The sequence below is a fragment of the Poecilia formosa genome, unplaced genomic scaffold (genome assembly GCF_000485575.1).
Source record: "Poecilia formosa unplaced genomic scaffold, Poecilia_formosa-5.1.2 Scaffold71, whole genome shotgun sequence".
In the NCBI taxonomy this organism is placed as follows: Eukaryota; Metazoa; Chordata; class Actinopteri; order Cyprinodontiformes; family Poeciliidae; genus Poecilia; species Poecilia formosa.
The window spans coordinates 2,130,579-2,151,188 of NW_006800010.1; the positions used below are offsets into that span (position 1 = coordinate 2,130,579).

Here is a 20,610-nt window from a genome sequence, read left to right on the forward strand (position 1 = left end):
TACCATTATTCAAAAACATTTTAAACTGAACTCATAGGTCAAAGCCTCATTCTCCTTCAAACGATTGTTAATACAGAACATATCTGTAGGGTTGTAAATACTTTTTTGTACCACTGAAAGAAGCTATGTGGTAATAGGTTTGTTTTATTACTCTACCTGAATGTAATAAAACCTCACTCAGATTTACATCAAAATCTGCTCTCTTAATTTTCCAACCATCTACTCTGAAGTTGTCCCAGTACCAGACCAGGCATTATTGTTTGGTGCTTTGCACCGAAATATTATTAATTCTGTCAAAACGACAAAAACAACAACGTCTGTTTTCCCCGACACCCTCGATGTTTGCGGCTTTCTGGCAGCACTCTGCAGTGTCTTTGTACTTGCAACTTGGCAGCTGGGAAACAAAAACTTCAGAGGAGCCTGTGAAGGCAGGGTTACCAGAAACATCCAGATGAAAACCAGTCAGAGTTAAACAGAGCTTAAAAGAACCTGGCCTTGTTTAGGCTTTCTACATTCTTTTGTTCTAATAAAAAGGTTACAGTTAGTTTGGTCTACATAAGAAAATGTAACTGTACTCAGATGTTTTTTTTCCCTGAGTTTCAGTATTTTGTAGTTTGTTCCTTGTTTGTCTTCTGCAGAGATGATGATAAAATGAGAAGCATAAACAAATGATTTACATAAAAAAGGAATGAGCACGTTTAGGGAGATTTTTTCTTGTCAAGGTAAATTACGTGGTATGCTATATTAAGATTTTTCTTTTCAACCATACATATTAGAAAAAAAACTTACCTTAGTTGCAGTGAATTTGCGACTAAGAGTCTTCATCAGCAGACAATTAATCATCATACTATCCCAATTGAACATTAGCAGTAGCAGCCTTGGGATCCCTCAAAAGCTGGCAGTAGAGGGCTAATTAATGCAAGAGCTTTTTATGGCTGTAGTACTAAAGCAAACAAGAACAATACTAAAACAGAAATAGTCTAATTAAATTGTTGCCACATGGCAAATGTCAATAATGACTCAGAAATAATGCTACAACTTCGAAGCTCATGAGGAAGAGAGATCGTGCCACTTTTCTAACTTCCTGTTGAGACTAGCTATACTGTAGCACTGATGCAGCCTTTACATATAAACATATAAACTTGGTTTCTGATCATTTATTTATTTCTGTCTTCATCCTTCGACGCTTTTGAATTGTTCTCTGCTGTTGTTTGTGTAAGAAGCTGCTGTTAAGTTGCTTAGTGCTAACGCTAACTTGTACTCGGCAAACAGAGATTCATTATCTGCCACATCATTCGCTCTTTTTCTCATCTCATTGCTTTAGCTGACAACATCTGCAGGCACCTCTGGTTGATGAAAGAATACAATACTGTTTGCTGTTGTTTCTGGAAAGTTGTTTACTCCACATCCATCAGCCGCCGCCAGGCGTGGGAGGAAGCTCCTTTGGCTTGCATGCTACGCTTCTCGTGGTTTAGAGGGATATGTGAGGCTTCCTTATTGTGGTTCTTGTACAGAAAGGTAAAATTGTTCTTGATTGCACAGATACTGTTTACTCGTTATATCACATCCTGCTTGTTTTGCCTCCTGGACGACAAACCTGGGGCTAAATCTGTTTCCAATTGCAACTCTTAACACTTTAATCGCCTTCTGCAGGCCAACTGTTTTTATCGACTGTAAAGATGAATGTGCTCATTCATTGCTTGCTCCCTTCATTGCGGCACATCAGTGAAGTTGAAAACAAGGACAGCGATTGTGTGGTCTTCCTGTAGTCACATTATAAGCTGGATCAACACGTGTGCAGAGCTGATCCATGACAACAGTCTTTGGGTGTTTTTTTTTTTTCTTTGTTTTGTTTTTGAGCCACAGGAGGATCAAGTGTTGTGGGCGGGAGAAGGGTTTGCTGTCCGCTGTGGGTTGTGATGACTTTAAATTCCTCCTAACTCATGTGGAAAACTCCCACTTTGTTCTGGCTTTGCACAGAGGCTGTTTCATCTCCGAGTGTAGCCGAGCTGAAGAAGCTCTCTGCAGTATTTGGCTGCGGGCATCACCATTTCACAGCAATCCTCTCCTGTCCAAACATACAATGTTTTGTTGTCAGTGGAGCTGAAACTGGACGGCTTTTGTGAAATCTTTAATTCCTAGCTTACATGAATGTTACATCGATTGCATCTATCTCCGTAGATGGCGGTGGGAACTTTCTGTACATACATTCAGCCACTCAAAGGGAGGGTGACGTTGCCAAGGTGACGACGACGAACCCATTTCCTGCCAGCATCGGTCTATGTCACCTGCGCTTTTGGTTCTTCATGTACGGCTCGCCCAAAATGGGAACCCTGAAGGTGATCCTGTCAACAGAAATTACTAAAAAAAAAAATAAATCTTTAATTTATCACAAATGTATGTTTTGTTTGACCCAAGCCAACTTTGCACATTGCTGTCTGCCAAACAGTGCATACTCACCGAAAAAATGACAAATAAAGGCTCCAAGCAGCTCCACTTACAAACTTAATTTATCACGTTTGTCTTTTTCTGGACACATATGTTTATCAGATTACCTTCAAAAAACAAATAGCTGAAAAACAAGCCTTATTAGACCTTTGAAAAGCCAAGAAAGTTTTGAAAGAAAGAATATGTCAGGGCATAAAGTGCAAGAAGCAAAAAGGATATTGGAGATATAAAGGGTAACTGCTATACCTGCAGATAGGTGTTGAATCAGAAACATTTTGGAGACTAAAAGCATTACAATCCTAAGACACAACAAACACAAAGTCTAATTTGTTATAGTATTACTGCTTTATATTATTAAAAGCATCAAGCTTCCTCCACCAACTAATAGGTTCTTCATCATATTGGGTTCTCTGTGATAAAATGTATTACCAATGTAGTACAATACATTTTTAACCTCATGTCCCCCAACACGTTAGGTTTATACCGTTGGAGCTAATGGGACACCTTTGCTTATGTGGGCCACTACTGGAAACCATGGAAACCAGTGGACATATGCCAACGTCGTCCTGTCTAACACAAAAGATTTCAGAGTGACCTTCCAGGCGGAGGTGGGTGGAGACATGTGGACGGACATCGCCCTGGACGATATCTCGTACACAGCAGAGTGTGTGGTCGGAGGTAAAAGATATTAAAGTTTTATTTGGCCTCTTTGCTCTCTCATTTTGCCTCTCTCCTGGTTTCTTCCGCTTCTGCTACTGCCCTCATTTTTCATTTCCTCCCGTTTTCACCTTCTCCAGCTTCTCCCTTTCCCTTTGTGCTCTGACGTTCCACCCTCCATTCCTGGGTTTCCTCATAAACAAGGCGAATCCTCGGGGAGAGGGGGAGAGAGTCAGTGCAGCCTGTTGCCCTGTGGGTCCGTATAAATTCACTCCGGAGATCAGGTCAATGCTGAGAGTTAGCACAACTGGAGGAAAAGCAATTACATTTATATTGTGTTGTTTCCTCAGCCTCACCTCTCTGCTCACTCTTCGCTTCTCTCAACTGACTTTCCAAAGACTTTGAAAACCTAAAAAAAAAAAAAAAATCCTGTTTCTGTTTCAAGCAGCTATCAGAGTTTCCCCAGGGAAGGATGTTTTATTTGTGTAAGCAAAAAAACAAAAAAAAAAATCTATAAAGAAAATTAAGTTTTACATTTACATGTATCTCCATCCCAGGACCATTAACCCCTCAGCCTTTGACCTGTGACGCTGACCAGTTCCAGTGCACGCACTCGTTCCAGTGCATCCCAAAGACCTGGTGGTGTGACGGCTCTCCGGACTGCGCGGATCAGTCTGATGAAGAGCGCTGCCCGACTGCCCTGCCTGGAACCGTTCCTCCTCAGGGCGACTGTCCCGACGAGAATTTCCAGTGTTCGGACCTTCGGTGTCTCCCTGCCTTACTGCGCTGCGACGGGGTTTACGACTGCCCCAACGGAGAGGACGAACACAGCTGCCGTGAGTTTATGGTCACGTTGTTATTTGGAAACATCTACTGCGTTTCTTTAAGACATTTTGTGATAATTAATGTTTACATGGGAGGGGGAATAAATATGAAAAAAGTTTAATGTATTTGCGAATGAATACATGGGGAAAAAAAGGGCTTTCTGGGAAACATTAAACTGTTAATTATTTATTTTGCACAAATGAAAACATAAAATAAAAAGCTTTGGTTGTAGCTATAAATAATTTCCTTTTTATATTAAAAAATTCAATGTTTATACGTTTTCAGAATAATAATTTTTATACCCACCATGCATGTTGAGAGATGAAAGGAAAATCAGAAACTCAGAAAAACTGATATCCATGCGCATGTTGCATCAGATCTCACTATGTTAAACTGTGTATGCATGAATGAAGAGCAGTTATTAGACGATTATGATTAGTGTGACCTACTTTATTACTTTGTCATGGAAAGAAACAGACTCTACAGAACAAAACGTTATGACAGCAACAACTGTAGGTAATGTATATTGGAGGAAACAGCAGGGTCAGGAAAAATGGCCACTATGCTCCCCAGCAGCTTAGTTTAAGCCAATCTACCTAAAAAAAAAAAAAGAAAGAAAACTTTCAGCCTGATCTGGAGAAACCTAAGGAGTGAATGATGTGACTCCCTCTCAGCTTTTAAAAACCCCAGGACCCACCAGCAAACCCACAGTCTGGGAGAAACAAAAAATGAGTCCATAAATCTCCAGCACAAGGTGGAGCTTGGTGATTCAGACCTCCAAAAGTACAAAGAAGAATTTAAAATTCCACTCAGAAATCAGCAGGGAGAGAAGTTAGAAGTGGAGAAATATGAGCTCTCCTTTAGATTTTTATAAAGATAAAAAAACGCTCACTGTGGCGTTTTGGGTCTTCTGAAGGCTTTTCACAATGCTATCAGTCTCAACTGCAGAACAAAATACAGAAGTAAACAAAAGAACTGAACCAGAAACATTGACTTTTACTGCCCCAGTTTCTTTCTTTCTGTTCACTTCATTCTTCTCGTGTGTCATCATCTTTTCACCAGCGTTGCTGCAGTGTGAGCCGGGAGAGCTCGTGTGTGAGAGTTGGCCCGGTTGTGTCCCGCTTCACATGCGCTGCGACCACTCCGCAGACTGTCAGCCGTTCCACTCAGACGAGTCCAGCTGCCATGGTAACGTGCTTTCTTTTAGCTCTTAATTGCCTCTACGACGTCCCGCCATGTCACAGGTTGCATCGACTGTGAAATTATAATGACCTCACTTCTGCCTGTACACACTCAAGGTGGGGATGACTGCATTAGCCGTGCATTATTTTGGCGATCTTTCCTGAAGTCTCCAATTATATAAGTTGGTTTTATTTATTTATTTTCATTAACTTCTTTTCGAGCTTTGATGTCAGTCTTTACACATTTTCTTAAAACATTTCATCATCTTAGTTGAGACAGATCACACACCTATGTTCTGTTTGTGTCCATACACTCATGGGGCGTCCATCACTTTCAATTCAAATGCTGCTAAAACTTCATTCATGCCTGCTTACTTCAAACCTGCAGCTTTGCAAAGATTTTAAATGTATAGCATACACTCAGTGTCGCAGTTTATTTGAGAATTCACCAAAACTTGTAGTGTTAGCAATCAAAATGTATTAATCTAGTCTAGTCTAACTTAATCTAATCTAAAGTCTAGCTACAGTAGCTCTTTTATCACATATCAAAGAGATATTACATGTGGAAATTTTCGACTGAAAACTAAACACTTTCAACCATCTGAGACAAATAAACCAAGAAGAAACAATGTCTTAAAACATGCAGTACTTGGCAAATGTCCAGGGTTCATCCCTTATTCCTCTATATTTCTTATTTTAAATTGATTTTAGTCTTTCCAAATGGCCCTACATTCTGGACTTTTCCAAATTGGGAGGGTCCGGGCCCCCTTGTCCCCCTCGGGTTTTACGCCCATGCTTCTGTGTGCCATGAAGACCAAGGAAACAGCTGTTAGGTCAAGGAGAAAGTTGTGCATAATTTTAAAGCTGTGTTAAGGTATTAAATGTCTTTGAACATCTGGTAAAGTTATTCAGGGCAGACATCAACAATCCCAACAATCGCAAGATATTCTGGTTGTTTATATTTGCAAATGTAAATTTGTTTTGTTTTGCAGAGTGCCCTCCAGCGTACTGCCAGGGTCACGGTTCATGCTATCTTGAGGAAAACGGACCTCTGTGCTTGTAAGATGCAGGCTGATGCACAAAAACTTTTAAAAGTCTACAGATATGCATTGTTTTTGTTTGTTCCTTTGTCTCCACTACCCTTTATCTTTTTGTTTCAAAAATGAAAATCCTGTCAACCTTTACTTAAAAAAAAAAGACATGCTTCTGTGCTTATCCCTCTAGATTAAACATAGAGCTTCTGCATAAAGTTTCCTGGGAATCTCTTCCTCTAGTAATACAAACCTCAAAAAAAAAAAAAAAAAGCTGTGCATTAGAATGATATCCTTCCATTTCAGCTTTTACCTTTCAAAAAGCACGTTTGCTTGAATGATGCGCCACTCTCTTTGTTGGAGTTTCCTTTTTTTCATTATAATTAAGCTCATGAATGGAGTTTCTCTGCATCAGCAGCTTGGAATGTCAGCGCTGAGCGATTTCACTATAAAGGTAGGAATGCTGTGATGGGACTCGCTGCCGAATCTGCTAACATCATTATGCATAAGTGAATTCTCTCTGAGATGTTCACGTTTCTCATTTTTTTAATGTCATTTCTGCTAAAACAAAAGATGAGTTCTGCAGCAGGTCCTTAAAAAAAAAAAAAAGCACAGAAATGGACCTGAACCAGCAAACTCGACAACGTTTCTTGAAGAATTATTTCTTGCTTTTACTTATAGAAATCAATGAACAAAATAAAAATAAAATTGTCAGAAGGTTCCTGCTATTCTGTTTCACAGGAGAAATTTAGTTTGTATTTTCATCTTCGTTTTCTCACTGCATTGGACCCATGTTGGCACACTTATGGGTTCTCCTGGTAAAGACATGTAAAACGTATTACATTTTAGTATCATAATCAAACAGTGAGAAACTAGAATAACTTCTCTTTAATCTTGAGAACAGATTTATTTTGAGTCTGAACTATTTCTGTTTTGATCTGATTTGTTTTAGATCATTACCCTGAATCACCCAGCAACAACTCATTTTTGGCCAAATCGCAGGCTTACGAATTAATAATAAAATAAAATCCTTGTATGTACTACAAAAGATATGTTTCTTTTATATGAATTGCCAGGGTTGAGCTAACCCTGACCATTCCCACACATAATATTTCCTAATGTGGGGCCATTATTCCATACATTCTTTTTTCTGCAGTTTTCAGTGTTAAATTAGTCTATGGCAATAAAAGAGGCCTTTACAATAAGGTGTTTTATACATCAACGATAGAGGAGTTTACATTTTAAACTGAATTAACTGTGGATTGTCTGGTTCAGACCACCCTGAATTTTGGTCTGCAGCCATTTTGCTTTCCAACCAACTCCCCACTCCGTGTTAAGAAAAAGAACTCAGAAAGTGTTGATCACCAAAGCTTCTTTCTTATTAAAGGTTTCTGTTTAATTTTTTTAGTTTTTTTTGTCCCACATTTCCCGCCTTCCCTCAATTTGTAAGAGGAAGTTACTGCCGTCATGCACTGCTCAGTGTGTTGTGGAGACCGTGAAGCTTTTCCAGCGTGCAAGACGGCAGTGCAGTAGATCCCAAGCCCAGCACTGGGAGGACACCTCAGGCTCACTGTTGGCATCAGGTTCCTCCCGGGGAACTGGGCCAGGAACAGCCCACTGTCACACAATCTGGATGCTGACTCCCTCTGAATGATAATGCCACTGTCTGTCTTCGCTGGAAGCTGTGTGTTTCCCATTACAGGAAAAATATCGAGATGATACTGAACAGATGCTGACATGGAGCCGAGTCTCTGTTCGGGAGAGGAAGAGCTCACTCGGTTTCCCAGACGTGCACATTGCCAGGCCGGCCAAACTATTTCCAGAGTTTCCGAGCTGGACGTCCAGCAGATATTTCTCACACCACTTTTAGAAAGGGAAATGGCTCGACAAGACAATATGCAGTCAGATGCTTTGTGTACTGTACTGTATTAGAATATTACATAAACAAGCAATCCTGTTGCAATCCTTTCTGACCCTTAAAAATGAGATTTTTTTTTTAATACCTTGGTCTGGACCTTTTTTTTTTTTTTTTTTTTTGCATGCCAAAATAAAGCATGTGATTCCAGCATCCCTTTAAACACACGTGTGGTCACCTCTTTGTGTTTTTTTTTGACTGCAGGTGTGAGCCGGGATGGTCGGGCAATCGCTGTCATGTGAAGGAGAAACCGTCCCTCACCACCTCATCACCAACTGTCGAAGCCACGCAGCTTGGTAATAAAGACGCACGCCTCTCTAAACCTCCTGCATTAAACCGTCTCATCTGCATCTGCATCCTTGCAGTTCGTAACTCTGCAGTTAACGACAGGATCGAATTCGTCCCTCTTGTCTAGATTCGGTTTACGCTGGCATCGGTATAGGCCTCGTGCTGCTCTTGGCTGGACTCGCCGTGTGCTTTCTTGCCCTGTGCAAGAAAAAATGTGGCTTTGTGTGAGTCCTGGTTTTTCTGTTTCTATATGTATATATATAAGATCCCGGTTCTGCCAGTTTATAACCGGTTCTCGGTTATAAAGTCATGAGCATGTTTTACTGGATCCACAGAAAAGCTGACCCAATGAAATACGGCGTGATGGATAATCCGAGCTTTGACTGGAGAGCAGAGGTCAGTGCACAGAAATGTCCAATCAATCACCGGTGGAGTCATTTTGGGTTTCTTAGCTGCACAAAATTCATTTTTCCACCATTTGGTCCCACACTTATTCAATAAGTGGAGCCAACATGAGAGGAGGTCAGAAGGTGATTGCCAAGCCTTTTTGCCTGATTAGGTTTTTGATTTAGGATTATTGATTTAGCCTCTCATGAGTCCCTCTGCAGTGTTTAGGGGCTGCTCAGTACACACTCTGCGACACATGTAGGACCATAAACAACCAGCGTGATCAGCTGCCAAACCAAAAGATACAAAGCCTTTTGGGTAGCAGCGTTTGCTCGAACAAAAAAGGTTTAATTCTCACACAGATGTTGCTATTATTGTTCACCGACTGCACGCCTTGTTCCCTGCAGTTTTAATCTCAATAGTCATTCCTTGCCATCATGAGAAGCAACACACACACACACACACACACACACACAGGAGACGATACGATCACAGCCGTTCCGTTGCTGTAATGGCTGATGTGTGACTTTGGGGGATTCATATGAGGGGATCAGGAGAAGAAAACGAGTGAATTATGTGTTCAGACACGTAGAAAGTCGTTTTTATCTGGTTACCAAGTCAAATAAGAACACTAGAAGGGATTTGGAGTGCCTCCACTATAATGAAATTTAATGTGGTTATTATGGAATAAACTGTGCTGTGTCTTTTTCCTGATGTGTCTCATAAAACCTTTTTACGTAAAACAAACATCCATAAGAGAAGTAATAACTCTCCGGTGTGGAGAGGCCTGCTCTGTCTATCCAACCATCTTCCAGGTTTTTTTTTCGTAGCATTTTAAAATTAATTCAGAGAAATATAAATCAAAAACGCATATAAATATAAAAATGTGTTGCTTAATAACAAATGTACAGCTCGTTGTCCAGCAGTTTGATTCAGCACAGACACAAATACATTATAAAGCAGTTCTGCTTTGTGCATTAATACTGACATTGTCAGCGTCCCTCTGCTGCCATCCTACCACTGAGGATGCAGCTATTATTAGAGAGTGTGAGTCTCAACTCATATCTCTGCCACTTCAGCACTTGTTTTGCAGAGCGCTGGAAGATAGTAGACGATGAAATGTTTTTATTGAGGTTAGGGATGTAATTATAAACGCCTGGCTGCATAACAGGTCAGTCCGGTCACTTCCCCTTGTCCAAGTGCTCTCGCACATCAGAGCTCATCTAATCTTTTTTTTTGTTGTTGTTGTTGTTCTCAGAATCCATCAGAGGACAAAAGTCCAGACAGCGGTCCACCCATTAACCCCAAAACGAGTGACGGTCTTGGGCTTCCTATCAGCGTCTACCCCTGGAGAAGAGAGGTGGAGGTGAGTTGTCTCCGCCTCGGCTTTTGACCTCCGACTGTGCGTATACGTGTCTGTAATGTGATCCTCGTCTCTTCTTTCTGCATTTATCTGCAGCAGGGTTCAAACTGGAAAGACGCCAAGCTATCCTTCTCCAACCCAATGTACAATTACCCCTGTGACACTAATGGCGCTGGCAAGAGAAGCTCAGAAGAATAAAATCGATAAAACTTGATGGATTGGTTTTTGGCATGTTTCCATGATGTTGAAACACATCGGTAATCTGAATAATAGCGAGAGAGAAAAAAAAAACAACTTATGCATATTGTATAGATATGAACTTTTGGGAAAATTGTGAAGAAAATCTTTGAAATGTTAGTTCTTTTTGTTGTTGTTGTAAATGTTTTTTTTTATTTTTTTTGATCAAGTATTACATAAAAACAACCCAAAAATAAGTCACCAGACTAAAAAATGTTTTATGAAAATGTCTTTTGTTTCAACTACAGATGCAAGTCTTTTGATGTATGCTTTCACCATCTATGCATGTCAAGAGACTAAAACTGTAACAACTAAAATACTTATAAAATGATATATCCCCCCACCCCCATCTACTTTTGCACTATTTCGTGTCAGTGGGTCACATGAAATCACCCCAAAATACTTTGTGGTGGATTTTATTGAATTTTCAGAGTCAGATTATACTTCAGCAATGAAGAATAGGTTTTATTTAAGGCTTTCTACACAAACACATTTATGCCTATTTAAATACATCAACTTATTTCTGCCTCAAGAAATAAGGAGATGCCGCCACCATAGATTTCAGGTTGTCTTTTAGTTCCACAATAAGCGAAGCTGATAGAATCAGTCATTTTTGTCAGATTCTCCATCACAGCAGAGTCTCCGTTGAGTGTGTAAGTGCAGTACATATTTGACGTCCACCGGTTTGATAAAAATGAACAACGTCAGGCCGCCGAAATGAAAAATACAATCCAGTGAAAGAAATTTGCTGCCAAGCTCAGCCACCGAAAAAGCAACAGCTCAGCCTTTTTGCAGTCTCTCCATCGGTTTTTTTTCCCCCCTTCCACCTCACAACAATCAAACATGCACACACAAACATTAGAGCTTTCCACTTGTCATGCACAGCAGCTGGCCGAAAACCTGCAGCAATCGGTGTGTCTGACCTGGGAAAACTCTCTCTGGTAGCTTCGTTATTCGTGCAGCTGAATGGCTCAGAGAGGAGCCACTGCGTGCCACGAGCTTTTGTTTCTGAAGCAACATCAGTCAGCTTTTTCCCCTTTCCAGCTATTGTGACAGTTGTGCTCACCACCAGGCTCAGTCCAGCCAAAAGGTCACCGTGTATTTTTTGCATACATCGCTGTTCAGAGACGTCTCTGTAATGAAAGTGCTCCTGTAAAGTTCATCTGCGAGAGCCTTCGGGGACTTTTATTTGAAAATAAGAGTTGACTTTTGTATTTGTTAACAAGCTTCCACTTAGTGCTGTCTTGGTTGAGTACAGTAAGGGTTCTCACTGGACAGAGGAGCAGCCCAGCATTTTTATTTTATTTTTTTTTTTATCTTTTTTAGTGTGAGTGCATGACAAAATGACTGTTTCACCTCTGTTTTCACTGAGCATGACACTCTTTGCTGACCGTCTACTAGAGTTTCCAGCTCATTGATTCGGCAAAAGACAGAAGAAGAAGACCAGTGAGCTGTTTCTGATTAAATGTGCAGTGATTCTGGAGGCTGCAAAAGGGTTCAAAAAGACTCAGTTTAGTTTGGTGCCTTTGTGCGGCTAAATATTTATTTTTTTTCCCGTTGGCTTGCAAATGTTGGCGTAGACTTTGAAAGATTCTCAAATTTGAACAATTTACGCTTCCGTTTCTGTTCAATAGATACATTGGCCATTATAACTGACTATTGTGACTGCTGAATGCTGATATTTCTATTTGATTAATAAAGGACTGCTTTTCAGAGGTGTTTTTTGTACTGGTGAATGACTCCGCTACAGATACACCACCTTCCCAAAGTACAGGGTCACCTCAGTGAACTCCAGCTGTGATAGGATGCCACCTGTGCAATGAGTCAGGTTGTAAACTCTCTTTCCCTCCTGCTTATTCCACAGTCAGCTGTCAGAGGAAGGAATCTGGGAACATTTTATGCAGTGGGGTCACATAAAATCAGAGTGGGGTCAGAGGAAGCTGGGGGCCATCTTTCAGTGGAGTCAACAGCTGTAGACGTCCAGACTTCCTGTGGCTGTCAGGTTAGCTCAAGAACGGAGCAAAGACAGCTTTATGGATATCCAAGGTTGGGTGTGGCTCCTTAGTTCCAGTAAAAGAAAGTCATTTTGGACAATTTCATGCTTCCAATATTGAGGGAACGGTTTCTTGATGACCTGTTCCTGTCCCAACATGACTGTACACAGCAAGCATCCTTTCAGAGCCCTTGTTTGAGGAATGGGATGTGATTACAGCTCAATGTGTAAAGGCAAGTATCTCAATGACTTTGGCAAATATTGTGTTAAATATTATTTGCCTGCCTGGTTCAGGGATTTACAACCTGTATCTCTTTGGCTTGAGATGATAAACAGCCGAGGAGTGTTTTAATATGAAGGTAAAAAAAATAAATAAAAAAAAGTCTAGATTTGTTTTTCTGCATGGATTTCCCACAATAGAATTAAACTAGTGACTTGCTTAAAATTATTATTTTTTTATTCCCCAAATTCTTTTTCTACTAAGGTACAATGTATGTGACTTTTAAAGTTCGTTCTCCGTGAAAATAAAATACAAGGAAATACGTTTATTCTGTTCTTGTACAGTTAATTGTTTGTCTTTATTCTAAAACCTAAACATAGAAATAAAACCGTGGCTCTAGATGTGGGCTTTCTGAATGAGCCGTAAGAGTGAGATTCTTTAAAAAGAAAACATTTATCTGAGGGATACAAAGCTTAGGGTTTATAAATGCAAAATAAAATCATTCTATTGATTTCTGATGGTATATTTCTTAAGGATCCAGTGATTTTATCTTCTGCTATGGTGTGACTCAGTAAACATCAGATCAAAAAATGAATTAGAGCTGATTTGACATCATCTTCAAGCAGCACATGTGGAACTTCCCATCTATCTGTAAATCTTTAGGTTTGGCAGAATATCTAATTGTCGTTGATACATGTTTGTCATGTGGAGTCCCTTCATACGCATTCAGTTGACTAATGAAACCAGCAACCCAGCAGCTGGTATTATATGACACTGAGGAAAAGCGCAAACGCCGCCATAAAGAGCTCGTTTATTAGCCTTCGTCCATGACATTCTCATACACAGAATCCAGTTCTAGTAAGTAAACCTGTGCAGCACAGTTTCCACTGAGGGAGAAACAAAATGTTTTCAGCTCCCGTTCATGTCACTTGAAGGGCAATAATGTGAAATGCGCAAATGGAAAGATGAAGACAGAGTGTAACTTGTTTCCCCTGAAGTTTTTCTTTTTGTTTTTTTTTTTCCTCTTTCTGTGGTTTCTGACTGCCACATGGCTTCTTTGTTCTCTGTTTATTAACTGGTCGATCGTTAAAAAACACTTCGGTGACAAAACTCAGCTAGCTGGATTCGACTCAGTGGAAAGTGTTTCACCTGCCAGCGCCATCCGACCCAAAGAACCTGACTTTTCAGTAATGACGTCCAGAATGTCTTGAGGCTTTTTAAATCCCCCCCCCTCCCCTTCCCACCTCCCGGGAGACCAAAGTGCTGTTGGATCTGCAGCCAAGCTAAAGTTCATTCTATCTGTGAGTGATTGTGGTTAATGCTGGAGCTGGAGGGGTGTAAGGACAACTTCCATCCAGAGATGCAGAATGCTTCATCACCCACAGCCTCAGCTCTTTCTATAAGAGCTCTGCAACAATTTCACAAAGAGCTTGAGCCTCTGGGGATCAAAAAAAGTAAATGATACGTTCAGTCTTGGTCCTTTCTTTCCTGCTTTCTGTGCATCCTGTCGGGATTTTTCTGTTTCCCATGTTTCCTGTCATGAGTCATGCTGCTCCTCTTGTCCCTGCTGATTAGCTCATTGCTCTCTCTCACCTGTGCTTCTGCTGCTCCTGCTGGCTGTTTATTGCTAATGGCTCTTACCTGTGCTGCAGTCTATGCAAAGTCCTGCTATGCAGACTTTGTCTTCCTCCTTGACAAAGACTTTGCATGATCCATGTGTGAATTCCTGATGTGCACCTGGCCTGTTTTCTGTCTCCTGACTACTGCCAGTTCCCTAGCTGTTCTGTGAGTTTCTCTGCTTTTTTGCTGTGCACTTTGCTTCATGTACAAAGACGTCGATTGCTGCCTTGCTCATTCTGGATCTCTTCTTCCTACCTGGACTGTTTACCCAACCTCTAACCCTACAGTATCTAATAAAAAGGTCATTATCTTTCCAATAATCAAACCAGATCAGAGAGGTGATCTGGAATTTCTGCTTTCCATAGTTGTTTTTTTTTTTTTTTCTCTCTTTTGGTTTCCATCCTGTAGAGTTCCTTTCTCTACTGGGAACTCCACAGGTTATCCCCTATGGTCCCGCAGATAAAACACATGTGGTAAATGGACACTTTGTTCTTTCTCACTATCCAAACCCAAAGGTTTCAAGCCTCTGCAGAGGAAATCCTTGGAAGCCACTTCTGCTGTGGAAACCTTTTCGCTCATTGGTCGCTCATCTTTCTGTCACTTCTGCAAGTCTGACGTGAAAGTCGTTCCCTAGAAGCACCCACGGTCCGTGTATTTTCAGGCAGTTTGTTTTTACTTTTGAAATGAAAAATGAAAAAATAAATAAATAAATAGACTCGTATTTTTCGTTTATTAAACCAAAATGGGAAATCATATAACAGCTCAGCTCAGCTCAGCTCGGACCGGCAAACGTCTGGTGGCTGTCTCCTCACTCTTCATCAGTCATATTTCTGTAGTTCATGACAAATAGTTATCCTCTCAACAGATGAACCTACCTGAGCGAAGGAATCTCTGTAGCTCCTCCATAGCTTTCTCCAATGCTGCCTGTCAGCTTAGTTGGATACCATCTCTTAGTTATTTACATTTTTCAGATTGACTGAGCAGAGTTCTTTGAGATGTTTAAATAAAATGCATATTTTGACTGCTTTAAAATTCTCCATCTTTCTTCTTGACCCATCTGCTGTGTCGCTTCATGATGCTGTCCTCTGACGCCTTCACAGAACAGCTGGATATGTACTGAGATTAGACTACAGGTGAACTTTCGCTGGCTAGATGGATGCTGAAGTCAGTTCTTTTTAATGGTGAAAACCTTTCCTTTTTTAAGCTCTGTGGCTTTTAATACATTGCACAACATGTATTGCATAACATCTATCTTTCTGGAGGCTTACAGTATTGTGGTTTACATGCACTGCTTTGCTTTGCCTGCTGAAGAGACGTGTGAAGAATGGGTTGGATTTTGTGTGAAAAGGCTAATTTGACTGTGGACAGATGTCTCCATCATAAATGGTCATAATGTCTTTGAGTCACTGCAGTAAAGAAGCTGCAGTGATACATAAAAAACAACCAAATACAGTATGAAATTTACTCCTGTTTTCTGATATTACATTTTTGGCTTAATTGTTTTTTAAGATGTTTCCATTGTGGTGACGTTCCACAGTAGTGTCTTAATTGGGACAAACGTGTGGTCAAAGTTATTGTTCCTGTGCAGACTTCCTGCTAAGCAATGAAGAGGACTTGTGTTTCATCTCATGTGACAGGACAGCACCAAATGACCGTGAGAGGTTTTTAATGTCTGGCACTGCACAGTTTGTGATGACATTAACAACATTTTATGAGACCAAGTCATTTGACTTCATGAGGACCAACTTGCTTATGTACAAAGTTGTGGCAAAATTATGCACAGGCTTCTTCTCTTGCTTTATTGTCACACACTTAAATGATCCAGGACATCAAACTGATCAGCATGACATACAATTAACATGTGGAAATTGAAGAACATATGAGAAACAAAGTTATCTATATCTAGCAGCAAAAGATTATAAAATCTTTTACATTTTATATATATGTCGCCGTTTCCTCCAATTGTGTTCCAGCCAAGAAATAGACTTTTTAATGCAAAATCTTTTGCACCTGAAGAGGGCGCTCTAACTAACCTGTCACTGTGCAAAAGGTGAAGGATGACAAGACCTTTCATTATAAAAACTAACACCAAAATTAGAACAAGAACCATGAAAAACATATGTTCCTTCTTTATTGGCACCCCCTCATATTAAAACTCTTTAAACAGGTGTAGCCCTGTTAAAGAAGAATCTGTCTCCAATAATTCTAAATTTGTTTGGGAAAATTAAACGTCCTGGGGGGGTCTCATTTTTTGCGGGTTCGAAGGTGGATGAAAGCCATTGGTTCTGGGGAGCTGATGACGGTGAGAGCGCACCGTGTTCTCCAGGAGCGCCTTCTTCAGCTTCTTTCTGCACCCAGCAGCTGGGACCACAGCACCATGTGGAGCTGAGCTGCATCTTTCTCTCTCTCTCTCTCTCTCTCTCTCTTTTTTTTTACGCTTTAAACTCTCTTTTTCCCAGCCATCATCAGCTCTGGTTCATTTCAGAGCGCGCCCGAGGAGCGCGCAGAGCGGCGCACATTTGGAGACAAGGGGGGGAAAAAAACAAAAAAACAACAACAACAAAAAAAAACAATCAGTGCTCAGTGCAGCGCAGGCAGGTCTTTGCTCTTTTAAAAAGCAGCAGGGACGGCTGGCTGCTGGAGAGTTTGGCGCTGTCGGTGCAGGAGCGAAGACGGACTCCGCTGGTGGTGGTGGGGGGAAAAAAGCAAGAATTAAAAACAGCGGAATAAAGAGAACTTGGATATGGCTGCTGTGAAGACGTTCAACCTTCTCGCTGGAGTTGTTTCGTTGTTGCTCTGTGTGTGGAATATCCGAGCGGACCTCGGCGACGGTAAGAACCCTCAGCCTTTACTCGGACCTGCGTGTTAGGACCAGAGCTTGTCCGTAACGAAAATACAACAAAGCTGGTGGAGAGTGGATGTGTTGTGCAGCAGGGACCCGCTTGTTTGTCAGACTCTTATAATGTGTGCAGGAAAAATTCCCTCAGGCTGTTGTTGCTTTATTTTTAGGACTCATTAGATCATTAAACTAAAAAAAAAAAAGAAAAAAAAGGCTTTCATGACCCAACTTTAAGTACTTTTTTTTAAAGATCATGCTAATTTTATAACGACTATATAATTTGATTTACTCAGCATGCACAACATTTAGTCGGACTGGATGAGATGTACTATATGTTTTGTTTGGGAGTATGGGCGGTTGACCTGGACGGCATTAGAAATGGGATGGCTCAGATTTATATTGTGTTTATGGATGCAGTGTATTTTTCTCTTCCCAAAATGTTCATTTCCTGCATTTTGATTTACCAAAGGGTCTGCAGAAGGTGGTCCTTCAGCAGCAGTTCTTATTTAAGAAGTGCTACTAAATCATATACTGCCATTACTGACAGCAGCTAACTTGCAAAGTTTGCAGAAGTTGCTGCCATTGAATCTTCCACAAAACCGTACCGTGTTTGTGAATGTTTGGTGGTACCAAATTTCCCAGTAAGATGTGGCTAAAGGCATTGACAAGTTAGCTAGTGTTTTACCCTTTGTGTGAGGCTACATAAATGTCCCAATATCAAATCAGCAGATTAAACTAAACACATAACGCTCGTTTTCTAGATGTTTTACCCTGCATCTACAGGTACTCAAGTGATTTAATGATTAAACAAGTTTGACAGTTTTCTGGTCTGGGTGTGGCTGCTTAAACTGAACCACGAGATGCTGTGAATCACTATTAAGTCATGATTTAATAAGAGATGCAATTACTTTTTCAACTGAATTCCAGGTAGGAATTCAGTCACCTTTATCTAAAGGTAACTGAGTAAATGAAATCAGCTTTCAAATGTATTCAAGTTCATTTTTGTTAATGCTGTCTTTTTTTAAATCTCAAATATCACCACACCAGCAATCTGTAAGCAGCAAATGCCTAAAGTGCTGTAGAAAAAACATCGCCTATTTGCAACTTCTCACACATCAGGGGGAAAAAAAACCTGTACAGTTCCTTTTCCTCCACAGTGGAGCTACAAGGCCACTATGAAGAACGGAGGCCGACGACACCAACGGTTCCCCTGAAACCTCAGATCTTAACGACGTGATAAGTTTTGCGATTCAGCTCACACACACGCGAGGTCTTGTTTTTTTTTTACTCCAGATAGCGGTCAGGGAAATTCTCTTCCGCTGACAGTGACTGCAGATTAAACTCACATGTGTGTGTGATGGCATGCCTCAGGGATGCGTAGGAATGTTTTGCAGACCCTCACACACATGCATTTTTGCAGACAGTTGCAGATTATAGATAGAGGTTTTGGAAAATATAAGTGGAGGAAATCTTAGCCCCGCATCAACATGTACAAAAATAAAACCCTCTCCTGGGGCAAGCTGGACGAATTTGTATGTAGGACAGTATTTTTAGACGAGGTGCTCCCCTGCTTGTTGGATGACCTTAACGCCTGTGCAGCTGGAACCAGGAGCCCCCCTGTCCTCGCTTAGATTGGTGCTCATTAATAGAGCACAAAATGACGTTTCCAAAATCAGCCGCTCCACGGGGAGGATTTAATGCACCATTCACTCCCAGAAAGCTTTCAGTCCCTTGGAAAAGTATCACGTTAGCTCCAGCAGAGCCTAAGATGTGAGGAGCGGCTGAAGAATTCATTTCCCCTCCTTGCATTTATTAGTCAGATGAACTAGAGAACATCTGGGTAAAATTACACAACATCCTGTCAGCTTAGTGCATCCTTTTTTTTTTCTTCTTTTCTTTTCTTTTAGGTTCCATGCCACACTCAGCGGTGGCACTCTCAGAAAATTGGGGCTGACTTTTTGGGTCAATTTGTGCTCTGTTGCTTTCCCCTGAATGTGGGAGGGGGGGCGATGGAGATGTTCCACTACAGTCTGGAGTGTGTCTGTCCATGCGATGGGAGTGGAGAGAGAGGCTTGGCTCATTTAACTACGTGGTTTGATGTTAAAAGCTCTGTGTTTGGAGGCTGTTAATGTGCGAAGACTGCGGCTGCGTGTGGAATTTCCTTTCCTCGTACTCTGGAGGAGGTTGAAAGGGGTTGTAGGCTGGTCCCAGACTGCAGCAGCGTGGACGTCTCCAGCGCAGACGCCCTGTTCTTCATCCATCATGCTGCCAGGAGCTGCCTCTGCAGTCATGCACACGCTCGGGCGCATGGATGGTGTGTGCTTACAGCCAAATGTAGCTCTGTAATGAGGACTCTAATGAATTGCTTGACATTAGCTTACCGGCTCCTGTTGTGTGGGCTGCTATTATGTTTTCACAAAAAGAAAAAAAATGTAATAGTTGTTGATTAAAACAGAAAATAAAAAAAAAATGCAAAAGCTACGTGTGTTCACATCCATTAGTTTACAAGTTTCATGGCAACAATTCAAGCCTCGAGTCGTCTTGGTTGTGTCTCGGCAAGATTGGCACACCTATTCTGTTTTCTCCCATTCTTCTCTTCAGATTTCTATCGCAGTCAGTCAGGCTTGACAGGTGGTGGAGGTGGACAGCCGTTTTTGGAAATTTGAATTAAATCCAGGCTTTGACTGGGCCCCTCAAGGACATTCAGAGATTGCTCCTGAAGCCTCTCCTTTGTTATGCTGGCTGTATTTATTTTATTTTATTTTTTCAGATACTATAGATCATTGCCTTACACTCCAGAGCACTTTGTTGAAGAAGCTCCATATTTGACTAGTCACTTTACCATCTTTGCAGCCTCGTGTCCAGTGACTGGGAAAAAAAAAAGAAACCTTCCTATGACATGGTGCAGCCACCACCATGCTTGACAATAGCCTCACGTCAGTCAGTTGATGGGCAGTGTCTGTTTTTCACCAATCTGTGTTTTTTTTTAAACCCCAAAAAAACATATCTTTACAGGACAAATAGAACTGATTTAAAGGCAGTAATAAAGAATTGTTTTCAATTTACATGAATTAATCATATATTCACATTAGACTCTGTTTAATGCTGTAAAATTCAATTGAGTAATAATAAAATAGTCAAAATTTGTTGATCATAAGATTCTAACTGGCTTAACGCATCTTAACTGAAAAAGCCCTGGGGGTTGCATTGAATCAGTGACTTCCATCAAATGCAGAACAGATAGCAGGGTTACGATTCATAAAACAAGGGTTTTAATCAGCCAGAAATGCAAGCTTTTAGAACTGGAGTTGTTTTAAAATTGCACAAACCTGACTTTCTGTGCTTTTACAAACGGCATGACCCGTGTTTCACCTGCGTTGCCTTCAAAGAGCTGGATGTTGCTGTCAGTGTGCTGCCGCCTCTCACTGAGGCTGATGCTGTCCCGCCTCACCGAGGCTGTAGCTACCTCAACACATCTCACCGGCTCTTCTAACAAACAGCTGAAGCTTTATAAGGAAAAAAAAAAGTAGTTTACACACCCACCATGAAAGCTTCCTCTTAAAACCTTCCAAACGTTTTCACACCCTTGGACTTTTTCCACATTTT

General features: G+C 41.0%; 2 protein-coding genes across 4 annotated transcripts in view; both read left to right on the forward strand.

Annotated features, from left to right (window-relative positions):
* The window catches only part of malrd1 (MAM and LDL receptor class A domain containing 1), a 41,833-nt gene extending 31,158 nt beyond the window's left edge, over nucleotides 1-10,675 (forward strand). The window contains exons 24-33 of one of the 3 annotated variants that reach the window (XM_007555683.2): nucleotides 2,182-2,339; nucleotides 2,925-3,126; nucleotides 3,663-3,941; nucleotides 4,993-5,118; nucleotides 6,104-6,170; nucleotides 8,262-8,353; nucleotides 8,473-8,569; nucleotides 8,681-8,741; nucleotides 9,991-10,098; nucleotides 10,192-10,675. In XM_007555683.2, the coding sequence (XP_007555745.1) occupies nucleotides 2,182-2,339; nucleotides 2,925-3,126; nucleotides 3,663-3,941; nucleotides 4,993-5,118; nucleotides 6,104-6,170; nucleotides 8,262-8,353; nucleotides 8,473-8,569; nucleotides 8,681-8,741; nucleotides 9,991-10,098; nucleotides 10,192-10,293 (1,292 nt within the window). In that variant the 3' untranslated portion in view covers nucleotides 10,294-10,675. The other 2 variants (XM_016673135.1, XM_016673136.1) reach the window with 2 other exon arrangements.
* A 5,633-nt stretch (nucleotides 10,676-16,308) lies between these two features.
* The window catches only part of plxdc2b (plexin domain containing 2b), a 79,523-nt gene continuing 75,221 nt past the window's right edge, over nucleotides 16,309-20,610 (forward strand). The window contains exon 1 of the mRNA XM_007555640.2: nucleotides 16,309-16,996. Within this exon, the coding sequence (XP_007555702.1) occupies nucleotides 16,909-16,996 (88 nt within the window). The 5' untranslated portion in view covers nucleotides 16,309-16,908. The remainder of the gene's footprint in view (nucleotides 16,997-20,610) is intronic.